Source organism: Arachis ipaensis, chromosome B05, assembly GCF_000816755.2.
Source record: "Arachis ipaensis cultivar K30076 chromosome B05, Araip1.1, whole genome shotgun sequence".
Classification (NCBI taxonomy): Eukaryota; Viridiplantae; Streptophyta; class Magnoliopsida; order Fabales; family Fabaceae; genus Arachis; species Arachis ipaensis.
In genome coordinates, this window is record NC_029789.2 from 107,747,991 (window position 1) to 107,762,417 (window position 14,427).

General features: G+C 38.1%; 1 protein-coding gene across 4 annotated transcripts in view; it reads right to left on the bottom strand.

Annotated features, from left to right (window-relative positions):
* Positions 8,103-14,427, bottom strand: part of LOC107643793 (protein CROWDED NUCLEI 3) — an 8,586-nt gene continuing 2,261 nt past the window's right edge. Inside the window, exons 3-8 of one of the 4 annotated variants that reach the window (XM_021124222.1) lie at positions 13,864-14,117; positions 13,485-13,755; positions 13,284-13,367; positions 10,277-12,381; positions 9,134-9,326; positions 8,103-8,743 (exon numbers count right to left, since the gene is read on the bottom strand). In XM_021124222.1, coding sequence (XP_020979881.1) covers positions 8,510-8,743; positions 9,134-9,326; positions 10,277-12,381; positions 13,284-13,367; positions 13,485-13,755; positions 13,864-14,117 — 3,141 coding nt within the window. In that variant the 3' untranslated portion in view covers positions 8,103-8,509. Of the gene's footprint in view, positions 8,744-8,815; positions 9,327-10,276; positions 12,382-13,283; positions 13,368-13,484; positions 13,756-13,863; positions 14,118-14,427 lie in introns of all 4 variants that reach the window. The other 3 variants (XR_002363335.1, XR_002363336.1, XM_021124223.1) reach the window with 3 other exon arrangements.

Sequence of the window (14,427 nt, forward strand, 5' to 3'; positions counted from 1 at the left end):
AAGAGTTCTATGCCAATGCATGGATCACTAGGAACCATGATCAAAGTAAGAACCCAAACCCAAAGAATTATATTACAATGGATCAGGGAAAATACTTAGATTTTAGTCCGGAGAATGAGAGATTGGCGTTTAACTTGCCTATGATGCAAGGAGATGCACGCCCCTACACTAGAAGGGTCAACTTTAATCAAAGGTTGGACCAAGTCCTCATGGACATATGTGTGGAAGGAGCTCAATGGAAGATTGACTCCAAAGGCAAGCCGGTTCAACTAAGAAGACTGGACCTCAAGCCTGTAGCTAGAGGATGGTTGGAATTCATCCAACACTCCATCATCCCCACTAGCAACCGATCTGAAGTTATTGTGGATCGGGCCATCATGATCCATAGCATCATGATTGGAGAAGAAGTAGAAGTTCATGAAGTCATCTCCCTTGAACTCTACAAAATAGCCGAAAAGCCCTCTCCTGGGGCAAGGCTAGCTTTTCCTCATCTTATTTGCCATCTATGTTACTCAGCTGGAGCTTCTATAGAAGGAGACATTCCCATTGAGGAAGAGAAGCCCATCACTAAGAAAAGAATGGAGCAAGCAAGAGAGCCCATTCATGGATCTCAAGAGACGCATGAAGCTCATCACCATGAGATCCCGGAGATGCCTCAAATGCATCTTCCTCCATAAAACTATTGGGAGCAAATCAACACCTCCCTAGGAGAATTAAGTTCCAACATGGGACAACTAAGGGTGGAACATCAAGAGCACTCCATCATCCTTCATGAAATTAGAGAAGATCAAAAAGCAATAAGGGAGGAGCAACAAAGACAAGGAAGAGACATAGAAGAGCTCAAGGACATCATTGGTTCCTCAAGAAGGAAACGCCACCATCACTAAGGTGGACTCATTCCTTGTTCTTACTTTCTCTATTTTTCGTTTTCTATGTTAAGTGCTTGTCTATGTTTGTGTCTTCATTACATGATCATTAGTATTTAGTAACTATGCCTTAAAGTTATGAATGTCCTATGAATCCATCACCCCTCTTAAATGAAAAATGTTTTAATTCAAAAGAACAAGAAGTACATGAGTTTCGAATTTATCCTTGAACTTAGTTTAATTATGTTGATGTGGTGACAATGCTTCTTGTTTTCTGAATGAATGCTTGAACAGTGCATATGTCTTTTGAAGTTGTTGTTTAAGAATGTTAAATATGTTGGCTCTTGAAAGAATGATGACAAGGAGACATGTTATTTGATAATCTGAAAAATCATAAAAATGATTCTTGAAGCAAGAAAAAGCAACAAAGAACAAAGCTTGCAGAAAAAAAATAGCGAAAAAAATAGAAAGAAAAAGAAAAAGCAAGTAGAAAAAGCCAAAAGCTCTTAAAACCAAAAGGCAAGAGCAAAAAGCCAGTAACCCTTGAAACCAAAAGGCAAGGGTGGATAATTTATACGCTTTTTGGCATTGTTTTTAGTATGTTTTTAGTAGAATCTAGTTACTTTTAGGGATGTTTTCATTAGTTTTTATGTTAAATTCATATTTTTGGACTTTACTATGAGTTTGTGTGTTTTTCTGTGATTTCAGGTATTTTCTGGCTGAAATTGAGGGACTTGAGCAAAAATCAGATTCAGAGGTTGAAGAAGGACTGCTGATGCTGTTGGATTCTGACCTCTCTGCACTCAAAGTGGATTTTCTGGAGCTACAAAACTCAAAATGGCACGCTTCCAATTGCGTTGGAAAGTAGATATCCAGGGCTTTCCAGCAATGTTTAATAGTCCATACTTTGAATAAGGATTGATGACGTAAAAGGGCGTTGAACGCCAGTTCTACGCTGCTGTCTGGAGTTAAACGCCAGAAACAAGTCACAAACCAGAGTTGAACGCCAGAAATACGTTACAACCTAGCGTTCAACTCCAGAAAGAGCCTCTGCACGTGAAACATTCAAGTTCAGCCCAAGCACACACCAAGTGGGCCCCGGAAGTGGATTTATGCATCAATTACTTACTCCTGTAAACCCTAGTAACTAGTTTAGTATAAATAGGACTTTTTACTATTGTATTTGACATCCTGGATTGTATTTTGATCCTGTGATCACGTTTTGGGGGCTGGCCATTCGACCATGCCTGGACCTCTCACTTATGTATTTTCAAACGGTAGAGTTTCTACACTCCATAGATTAAGGTGTGGAGCTCTGCTGTTCCTCAAAGATTAATGCAAAGTATTACTGTTTTTCTATTCAATTCAACTTATTCCGCTTCTAAGATATTCATTCGCACTCCAACCTGAATGTGATGAACGTGACAATCATCATCATTCCCTATGAACGCGTGCCTGACAACCACTTCCATTCTACCTTCGATTGAATGATTATCTCTTGGATCTCTTAATCAGAATCTTCGTGGTATAAGCTAGATTGATGGCGGCATTCATGAGAGTCCGGAAAGTCTAAACCTTGTCTGTGGTATTCCGAGTAGGACTCTGGGATTGAATGACTGTGACGAACTTCAAACTCGCGAGTGCTGGGCGTAGTGACAGACGCAAAAGGAGGGTGAATCCTATTCCAGTATGATCGAGAACCTCAGATGATTAGCCGTGCTGTGACAGAGCATTTGGACCATTTTCACAAGAGGATAGGATGCAGCCATTGACAGGGGTGATGCCTCCAGACGATTAGCCATGTAGTGACAGTACATCGGACCATTTTCCAGAGAGGATTCAAAGTAGCCATTGACAACGGTGATGTCCTTACATAAAGCCAGCCATAGAAAGGAGTAAGATTGATTGGATGAAGACAGTAGGAAAGCAGAGGTTCAGAGGAACGAAAGCATCTCTATGCGTTTATCTGAAATTCTCACCAATGATTTACATAAGTATTTCTATCCTTATTATTTATTTTCGAAAACTCCATAACTATTTTATATCCGCCTGACTGAGATTTACAAGGTGACCATAGCTTGCTTCATACCAATAATCTCCGTGGGATCGACCCTTACTCACGTAAGGTTTATTACTTGGACGACCCAGTGCACTTGCTGGTTAGTTGTATCGAAGTTGTGAATGAAAAACAATTTATTAAGACGTGCGTACAGAGTTTTTGGCGCCGTTGCCTGAGATTACAATTTCGTGCACCATTCATCTTGATCATCATCACCAACTTCATCAAGTGTCGGATCAATTGTTCCATCTTCACCTGCACTTGTATTATGCTCATTATTTTGAGCTTCAACTCTACCATCTTCTACCATAGGCATAGAGGAAGTAATATCCAAGTCAGAAAAATCATCACTAGGCTGAACCATTGGCTTCTCCGCATTATCAACATCCTTCAATGTTTGGTCTTCAACAAAGACAACATCTCTACTCCGAATCACCTTTTTGTTAACAGGATCATAAAACATGTAACCAAACTCATCCATGCCATAGCCAATAAAAATACATTGCCTAATCTTTACATCAAGCTTAGATCTCTCATCTTTAGGAATATGAACAAAAGTTTTACATCCAAAGACTCTTAAATGATCATAAGAAACATCTTTACCTGACCATACCTTCTCTGGCACTTCAAATTGCAAGGGAACACATGGTGTCCAGTTCAAGACATAAACAACAGTGCTCAAAGCTTCACCCCAAAAGGATTTTGCCAATCCAGACTGTGACAATAAGCACCTAACTTTTTCAACCAATGTTCTGTTCATCCTTTCAGCCAAGCCATTCAACTGAGGAGTCTTCGGAGGAGTTTTTTGATGTCTTATACCATGCTCTTTACAATAAGCATCAAATGGACCTGAGTACTCACCACCATTGTCAGTACGAATGCATTTCAACTTCTTCCCAGTTTCTCTTTCAACAGAAGCTTGAAATTGCTTGAACACATTCAAAACTTGATCTTTGGTCTTCAAAGTGTAAACCCATAATTTCCTAGAATGATCATCAATAAAGGTTACAAAATAGATAGACCCTCCAAGTGTTCTTGTCTTCATCAGCCCACATACATCAGAATGCACCAAGTTAAGTATCTCCGGCTTCCTTGAAGGTGGATGGCTCTTAAAAGAAACCCTGTTTTATTTTCCAGCAAAGCAATGGTTGCACTTTTGCAAAGCAACCTTGCAACCAGACAAAATATTCCTCTTGGATAACATATTCATGCCCTTCTCACTCATATGACATAATCTCTTATGCCATAAATCAGTTTCATCAACAAACTCAGCAGCATTAACAACATCTTTCACAATCTTTGCTTGAGTTAAATAAAGAGTAGAGTGTCGAGTACCTCTAGCAACAACCATGGAACCCTTGGTGAGCTTCCAACTATCACGAGAGAATGAGCTATCCAAGTCTTCATCACACAACTTACCGACAGAAAGTAAGTTCAACCGAATATCTGGAACATGCTTCACACGCTTCAAAGTCAACTTGGTACCGTTGGAGGTTTCCAAGCAAACCTGTCCAACACCGGTACATTTTGCAACACCTTGATGAGCCATTTTCACATCACCAAAATCACCAGGAGTATAAGACGTAAACAAATCCCTCCTAGATGTAACATGAATAGAAGCACCGCTATCAATCACCCAACTAGTGCTATTATCAACAAGGTTAACAGATTCAAACTCCTCAACAAGAAGAAAATCATCATGAGTTACATTAACCTTGTCTTCCTTACTACCATCATCTTTATTTGTGCTCTTGTCTTTACTTGCCTTGGCTTTCTCCTTCTTTAGCTGCCAACAAAATTTCTTCACATGTCCCTTTTGACCACAATAATGACACTCAATATTCTTATACTTTCCTCGAGACTTGCTTCTGCTTTGATCTCTACCTTTAGGACCTCGACTTTTGCTTCTCCCCCTAGACTCAGAAACAAGAACATCTGAATGTGTAGTCGATGTACCTTGTGACTTTTTTCTCATCTCTTCATTCAAAACACTGCTCTTGACAAGATCCATAGAGATTACACCATCAGGAGCAGAATTGGACAATGACATTCTGAGAATTTTCCACGAGTCTGGTAATGAGCCAAGAAGTAACAATCCTTGAATCTCTTCATCAAACTTGATACCCATGGAAGATAACTGATTCATAATTCCTTGGAAATTATTCAAGTGATCTGTCATTGATGTCCCATCTGTATACTTCAAAGCCAACAACTGCTTGATCAAAAACATCTTGTTATTCCCAGTTTTTCGAGCATACAACTGTTCAAGCTTAATCCAAAGAGTCCGAGCATGTGTCTCTCCAATAATATGGTTCAACACATTATCGTCAACCCACTACCTAATATATCCACAGACTTGTCTATGCAACAAAGTCCAATCATTATCAGATTTATCATTAGGCTTCTCTGTACCAAAAACTGGTTGATGAAAATTCTTGACATAAAGCAAATCTTCCATTTTTGACTTTCACAAATCATAATTAGGACCATTAAGAGTGATCATCCTACTAGTATTAGTATTAGCTTCCATTGTTCACAAAATCACAAGCCCAGAAAAATACCAACAAGCTCTGATGCCAGTATGAAAGAGCCTAGCAGCGGAAATGACACAAATTTCCAACCCAAGAACAATATGAAAATACTCACAACACAATATGGCAGCAACTATAACAAGCAAATATAGCAAGTAAAGCAATAATAAGAACACACCGAGATTTTAACGTGGAAAACCCCCTCAATGTGAGAGGTAAAAACCACGAGTCGTCCAGACCAATGAAATAGCTCCACTATAATCAAATGAGGTATAAGAAAGTCTCAAACAAAGCACAAAAAAGTGCATATAACCATCCAAAACATCAAAGCACCAAAGCTTATAAATTAGAAGCAAGAAGATGAAATATACCCAAAAAAATAGAGCTGCTGTCGAAGCCAATTTCTCCCTCTTCAGACCTCCAATTAAAATCTTCACCGTCCAGAATGAAGAACAAGATATGAAGAATCTACAGTTCAAATTTCACGTCGATCCAACGGTGAAAGAATGAGAAACTGCCGTTCCAAGATTGCTGCTCTGTGTAAAAACGGGAAACCTAATTTCTCTCTTGCGAAGCCAATTTCTCTCACTCCAAATCTCCAATCAACATCTCCACCGACCAGAATGAAGAACAAGATGATAGGAATACGCAGTTTAAATTTCAAGCTGATCCAACTGTGAACAACTGAGAAACTGCCATTTGAAATTTACTGCTTTGGACAAAAACGGAAATTATGTTTTTCCCTTTCTCTCTCACTTGGTGGCTACTCTCTTTTTCTCAAAATGACCTCCAAAATCTGAATTAGGGTTGTGACACTAGGGTGCAAGAATACACCCCCAAAATATTGGGCTTGGACCTCACAAAGGAGAGAAAAAAATCCAACAGAAAGATGGGTGGCGGGATTTTGTGCTAATATAGGGAGATGTTCAGCTTATCAAGCTGAATTTTGGGGAGTTTTGTTGGGACTCTGAATAGCGTGGGACTTAGATTTTAGGAGAATAATTCTAGAACTTGATTCAAAAGCTGTTCTTGAGACTATAGAAATGGAAAGAAGAGGAAGCAAGCTCCCAAATGGTCTCATTCAAAATATAAGGAGATGGTTGAATAAAGATTGGGTAGTGAAAATAGAGCACACCTTCATAGAAGGAAACAAGGCAGCAGATTTTTTGGCAAAAAAAGGACTAGATCAAGAGTTAGGATACCATTTTGTAGATATGTCATGTCCTGAGTTAAGTCTCATACTTGAGGATGACTACAGAGGGATTTCAATGCCCCGTGCAATTAGAGTTATGTAAGAGTTATGTTTTTTTCTTTTGGGCTCTTAGAGCCCCATCTTTTACCAAAAAAAAAATGATTATACTTATTTGATCAATTATGAGGTGGTAACGTGTTATGCCTCTTTGAAGGACCTGAAGGTGGCACCGTTCTTTTAGGTGGCATAGTTGGTTTTGCTTTCCCATGAGGAATTCTTCTGTTTCACTCAGCCTTAGAGTTGGTTTTGTTCTTGTTGCATTACTAGAAACAATAACAACTAGCAAGTAAACCAAAAAGAGTAGAAAAAAAATTCTTGAATTGAAGATTCAAAGATCTAGAATTATGAGAACCTCCCATTGAATGGAAAGAGCTTTAGGGATGTCAGATACTTGGATTACCAAACAAGATATAGTCTAATTATGTGTTACAAGGAGAGTTAGGCAACTAAGATTGTGAATAGTTGGAGATATTAACAACAGAAAGTAATGAAAGGACTTGGCATTTCTGAATGTTAAAGGCTGATGGTACTCAGTTCGTCTAGATATTAGGCGAACTGCAAAAAATTAATGATTCTAGCTCATCCCTCCTGGTCATTGCATGTGAGGTCAACCCAATCGACGATTCACATTTCTTCATTACTACTATATTGTCTTCCACCCCCAAGAAGCTCACATTATTGTCCTTGACGAAGCATCCGTTCCGCTGCAATGCGCCACCGCATGCGTCCAGGCAGCCCGGTTGACCGACGGCAATGAGTCAGTGTCACCAAAGCAGCCTCCCATGGCGGAGAGCATGATCATCATCACCACCAGAAACATAACATGGTACTGATGAGTGATATGTAGTTCGCCGAATCACTAGGCAAACTGCATACGAACTTCTAGTTCATCGAATAACTGGGCGAACTGTGATGAATCTCCAATAAAATAATGGATATTAGTAATTAAAGTCAGAATTATTTTTTTTTTAGAAAATAATGAATTTTTTTAATTTATTCCATAAAAAATTCGGTTTTTAAGAGTACAAGGCAGCTACAAAATTACAAATTTTGAATATTTTCAAAACTATTTTGGGTTCAAAAACATTTTAAATGGTATTCCAACCATCAAATTGTCCTTGGCTCTTCCCGCAGTGAATAGTGTCAAATCCGAATATACTAGTCCAATCCAAACTACAAACACTACCATAGTAACATAGTTCGGATTGAATTGATTTTTCCTGCAAGAAACTCAAATCCTATTGTTGTTAATGATGAAATGGGTGCAAATCCCCCAACTGCCTGAAGCATCAGACAGTCCATCCAGCTTCACATCTAAACTGCCAGCAAAAATTCACCTTGCAATTATCATGTTCTCCAGATACACAACATACCACAATGTACCTTTCAAGACACAAATAAATGTCACTGTAATTAATTTAAAAGGACAAATTTAAACAGGAACGTATCTTTTTGTTGATAACCTTATCCAAAACTGAGCTACAATATGTTTCACATTTTGGCAAAAAAAAATAAATAAATAACTTCCTACACAACCTGCATACTCTATTTGGCAAGAGGATAGTCATTGGGAACAAAGTACTCTAAATGGAAAAAAGAAAAGTAGAAAACTCCTATAAGACAAGAGAACACGGAGGTTAACCTTAACCCCAAGTAAGATTATATAGTTGCTTCATAGCTGCTTGCCTATTTAAACAGAGTTCCCTAATTGGAAGGAATGAGGACACAAGCATTTCTATTGTAATATCCATGACAAATAGGAACTAGTTCAATCATGTTGTGAAAAATTTAAAGATCATCTTTATTGCGGACTCCTCCTCCTCCTCCTCTTCCTCCACCTGCCTCCGCCTCCCTCCGCCTCCGCCTCTGCCTCCGCTGCCTCCTCCCCTATTTCTCCCTCCCTGATATCATTTTCAACCCCAAGGATTGTGCTTCCACCTTCATCTTCATATTCTGTGGCACCATTTTCTTCCACACGATCCACAGAGTTGGTTACAGCACCATTGTCATCCACAATGTCTCTTGGTACTTCAAACTGTAAAAATGTGTTTAATGAATAAATAGAATATACATAAAAAAAACACAAATTCTGAATTGAAAAAGAAACCTTGATGACAATGCCAAAGGGTTTAGCAGTGAAATAATTAACTATTGGACGTTTTGATTATTCTGTGATGGATGGGTGGACATATGTCATGCAACTGCTGAGGATCAGGGACTACAAGGTGATTTATCGTGATGATACACAAGGTGGAAAGCAAGTTTGGTTTGAGTATATTGCAGCAGATGATTGTCTCTATTTCATTTCTCACTTTTTTTTCTTTTATACATTGTTGTGGTTTTCCTCCTTCACTACCCTTTCTGGGTAACAGCGAAGCATCTGAACTATCAAGGGGGGAAAGAAATAACAGTAGGAATGTTATACCCTAACAACCCTTTCTTCCAAGGTTCTTGTCGTCGAGACCTGTACGTGAACTGTGCTTTGGATGTTGCCGGCTGCTTCTACTAATGAGGCACCAGGGTCAACTTCAGGGACTTTATTCAGCTCTGGTTTACTAGAAGCAACTTCTTTCTGCACGCCTTGTGTTCTATTGGAAAAGTCTACTGTAGAACCTACACTGCATACCAAGATATGAATGATATTAGAACCACCAAAAAAAATTCTGACCACAAATCTCAGGAAAATGAATGAATCACAATTTGTACCAACTATACTTTTGGCCCTCTACACAGCCATATGCAAGACACTTGCAATAACACACTTAAAAGCATCCCAAATTAATTAAAAGAACATGAAGTAGACAATCACTCAATTCATCATTTCAATTTCCTAATATTATCATACACAAGGAAAATGATATTTACAATACCGAAAGAATACCCTATACAGAATAAATAAATAAAGGAAATGTATAACAAGAACCTTCTGTCAAATAAGTAATGTACAATCTGAGAACCCAAAATAACAAAAAATTAGTTGACATAGATTGTGTTGCTTCAATTATTAACTCTCCTTTCACCAAAAAATCCCAAATTACAAAACTAATCAACAAATAATTATTTTCTCTTACAGATGGAAACTGTCATCAATTTTAATTACTATATGAATCTTAGTGTGGTTCTGTCTATACACAAACATAATAATCGTCTAGCTAAGAGACTACCTCAACAATTCATTAATCACCAGGATGTGATATTATGTCATTCTCAATATCAAATACGTATGCAGTAGTAAAGATTGGTTGAGATGGGGTATGTTATGATATAACATTACAAGATAATACAATCTTGCAAACAACGGTCAAAATCATGCAATCCAGTGAAATAAAACTGGCACTACAATCATTTATATTCCTTCCTGGGTATGGACCAGGGGGGCAACGATAGAGGACTGGTCTTTCAGTGTGGAAGTCAACAAAAAACGTTTCCATAATGTCATTAAGAAAATTACAATTCTCAAACGTATCTAGTTCACATTTACATTCAAGAGTATTATACTCAATTCATGGACCCAACCAGCATAAACTATAACTATAGTGTCCGACAAAATCACCAAGACTGAACTTACATCTTTGGATGCCTGAGATTGTATCGCTTCTCTCCAGTAACTTGTGCAGGTGAAGCAGCCATTTGCCTCTTCTTCCTGTGTCCACCAGCTGTAATGCTTTCTGATTGTCCATCACTATCATCTGCATTCTGCTCACTTTCCGTAATTCTTGAAGTTTGTGAGCGTTGTCGCTTCCTTCCATTCCTACCAACAGCTTTATCAATTTGACTAGAGTCTCCTTGACTGTCTTCTTTGAAATGATCGGCATTGAGAGATAGCAAACTCGCATCTTCTATTTCCTCAGAGGCTTGCCCTAGGAACTCATTGGCCTCTCTAACTACAGCCTTCACTGAGCGTGTTCTAGCAATTCCAGATTTGCTTTTCTTCCCAGGTCTTCCCCGACTGCGGTTTGGAACTGACTGCTGAGAATCATCTGGATATTCATCTACAAAGCTATCTCTGTAGCTATGATCATCCATGGACTCTGTGTTTTGAACATCCACCTGTCGAAAAATTCTCTCAAATTGGGGTTGTGGAGTTTCCGAAGAGTGATGAGCTCCATCTGCTAGCTGTTGTTCTTCAAGAGTGACCTCAGCTCCTTCTATAATGGGCAGAGATTCCAGTTCAGGTACTTTTTCTGTAGCAACATTCACATATGAAAGTGGCATTGTCCCATCCTCATTAGAAGAACCAATGCCATCAGTTCTTTTATTTGAAGATAAACCGAGGATTGGTCTACATTTACGGAGGAACCAATTTCCAGTCCATGTAGATCCAGAAGAGTCCAAATTGGAAGCAGTTACCTTGTCCTGGGAGTTCTTAATCAGCATACCATTCAGAGTAGGAGAGGTGGCTGAGGGAACAATGGCTCTTTGTTTAAAGTCAGGCAACTGAAGATCAGATACTACAAAGCCCCCAACAACCTCACCACACTCCTTGCAACACTTTAGCTTCTCAACAAATGCAAGAAATTGATTTCTTTCAGCCACAAGTAGTTCACGTTCATTTTTAACCTTCCGGCTTAGATTCATAAGCATTTCAGAGTCCTCATGCATCTCACGTTGGCCTGACTTCAACTGCTGCTTGTTTGACTCAAGCTCCTTCCTCTCATTCTCTAACCTAAGGCCCTGAGACTTCACTTCTTCCCATTCCTTCTCAGTAACATCCTTCAAGACATTAATATTATTAAGCTCCCTTTCCATCTTCTCCTGAAATTTTCTCTCTCTTTCCTGCAGATCTTTCTCCATTTCATCCTGCCTTTTCTGGATTTCAATCTCAAGAGAACTTGTCTTCCATTCAAAATCCTGAAGCATTTGCAATTTCTCATTCTTCAACTTTTCAGACAAAAGAAGTTTCTCTTGCTTCATTGATTCTCTAAATGATTCCTTCTCTAGTTCAAGCTTATCTAGTTGATTCCTTATATGATCTTGCATGTCGTGTCTCTCCCTTTTCAACCGTTCATCTTCACTGTGATGTAGTTTTCTTAATCTTTCTTTCTCCACATCATTTTCATGTTTCTCTCTATTAATTTCAGCTCTTTTCTCATCCAATACTTCCCACTCTTTCTCAAACCTCAGTCTATCCTCCCTTAAGCTTTCAACTTCATTCATAAGAGAATCCTTCTGCAATCTGGTATGTTCTATCTCCTGCTTTAGTTCCAATTGCAACCGAGAATGCTCAGCTCTCTCTTCTTCAGTAAGTTTCAAATCTTCAATTTCTTTGCATATTTTCTGCTTCTGCTGAGAAATCTCATCTTTAAGCTTATCAAGTTCATCTTTTAAATTCTGCAGATTTTCCACATCAGCAAGCAATTGCTGTTTTTCCTTCTCCAACACTTTTTCGTTGACCTTAATACCCCTTTCTTTCTCCTTTAAAGATTTTGATTTTGTTTCAAGTTCCTTACTTTGTTCCTTTATTCTCTCAGCCTTCTTATTCAAACCATGTTCTTCTTTTTCGACAACCTTCTGCCTGTGGTTGATTTCAGCTTCCCTCTGCTCCAAGTCTTCCTCCTTGCTCCTAAACTCCTGAAGGAGAGATTTCCGTCTTTCCTCTGTTTCCAGCTCAAACTGCTGCAACTTCAAATCCAGCATAACCTTCTGCTCTTGAAGGAGCTTCTCAATCCCCTCCTGTGAGAACCACAATAAGAACAGTCAGTAAGTAGCATTATCAAGCAAATAAATCAGTTATTGGAGCTATGTAAACAGTAATAACATACTCCCTATGATACATCTTATGAGCTTATATAGTAACCTTCTAACATCCAATTTCTTTCCGCATTTTCAAACAACTATTCCTAGGTATGTAATAAAAAATACCAGTTAAGAGTGAATAAAACAATGCATTATATACGCTATCCTATGCCAATATATAAATTCAAGATTAGGCCTTCTTTAATGATCTCTAACAATGACAGCGATTTAACTCTTGAAAGTGATCTCTACTTAGTGGAAAAACTACTATGATATTTCATTTGGCTTTAAAATTATAGTCATTCATAGCAGCTAATTTTTCAAAAAATTTAGGATAAATTTAGCAATAATTTCACAAGAACAACTTTCAACACAAGCAAATCAGACTTAGGTGTCGTGCATTATTGCTTGATTGGTTCTAAACTTTTTGAAAATTTAGCTGTCAGGATACTAGAATTAATGCAACTAGCATTTCTGGCATTACACCCGTTTTAAAATGCAGACTACTAATGGTAATGCCACATGGGTGCAGTATACAATGATACAAAAACTAATATATAACAACCATAGAGCAACCATAACAAAATTTATCTTATATGAGGAAAATTCCAAAGAACCTGTCATCCTACTTCACATTAAAAGACCATAATAAAGTTTTCAAAACCTAAATATTTCGCTATCTCTTGCCAAGAGTACTTGAGGATTTGTATATACTTGTGCCTCACTATCTAATTAGAATCAAAATGGCTTAGGCAATCATATATATCCCAGTATTTTCATGGGCAAAACATTGCAGAAACTTCCATTTTATTGTAAAGCTACCAGGTACCTAGACTTACTTTTTCTCTAGCACTAAGCTTCAGTTCCAGTGCAAGTAATTCTTTCTCTTTAACATCCAGCAAGCTCTTTACAGAATCAACTTTCTGAAATCATAGGCACAACACTGAATAATGGAAAAGACCACATAAAATCACATAAAAAGTTACCTGAAGCAAAAAAGTGCAAAAAATCATCAAGCTCATAATAAGTATGAAATGCACCTCTTCTTTAGCATCTAGATCTGCTAGTCTTGTACTTATCTCAGCTTTCTTTTCTTCCAACAAAGACATAGAGGAATTAATATTCTTTTCCAACGCTTCTAAATGTCTCTCTCTCTTCGACAATTTCTTTTCAGTCTCAATCATCTTCTCCTCTCTCTCGCCAAGATTTTGCCTACCACCACATAATATATCTTCTCTTTGCTGAAGTTTCTTCTCCCACTCCTTCAAATCTTCCCTCTGTTTGTGGGACGTTGCTTCAAATGATTCTCGACTGTATGGGGCAGTAGAATACCAACTTTAGATGAATTAAAGCACATAACAAACTAGATAACATATTATGATGACTGGATATTCATAAACTGTAAAGCATGGTACATACTCGGTAGCCACCGACAACTGTTCCTTGCAAAGCAAACTTTCACGAACCTCCAGTTCTCGCAATTTCATATCCAGCTCTGCACTTTTTCTGTTCACCTCAGCAAGTTTATATTCTGCATCATGCAGTTTCTTGTTGACCAGTGAAGACTTCTCTTCAATACCATCAACCAATGCATTTGCTTCAGATAACTTCGTCTTGGAGGACGAATGAACTAGGGCATGCTCTTGTTGCATCGCACGCAGGGCTCTCTCAAGCTGGCAAGTGATACGGTCACATCAACATCAAATAACAGAACATAAGAGCATGCTTATTAGATGTAGTCAACCTTAACCACACATGAGGCCAGTTGAAAATAGCCCGTCACAAAATTGGATTAGAAACAACCTAGTAAAGTAACTGAACAATATTGTTTGAGAACATGTATTAGGTGATTTACTGATAATGGACTGGGCATATACTAATCTCAAACATTTTTCTGTTTTTTAATAAATTCCATATCATACTTGAGAGACCTAAAAATGATGAATTTTGAACATTATCAACATACATAACATATGTACTACA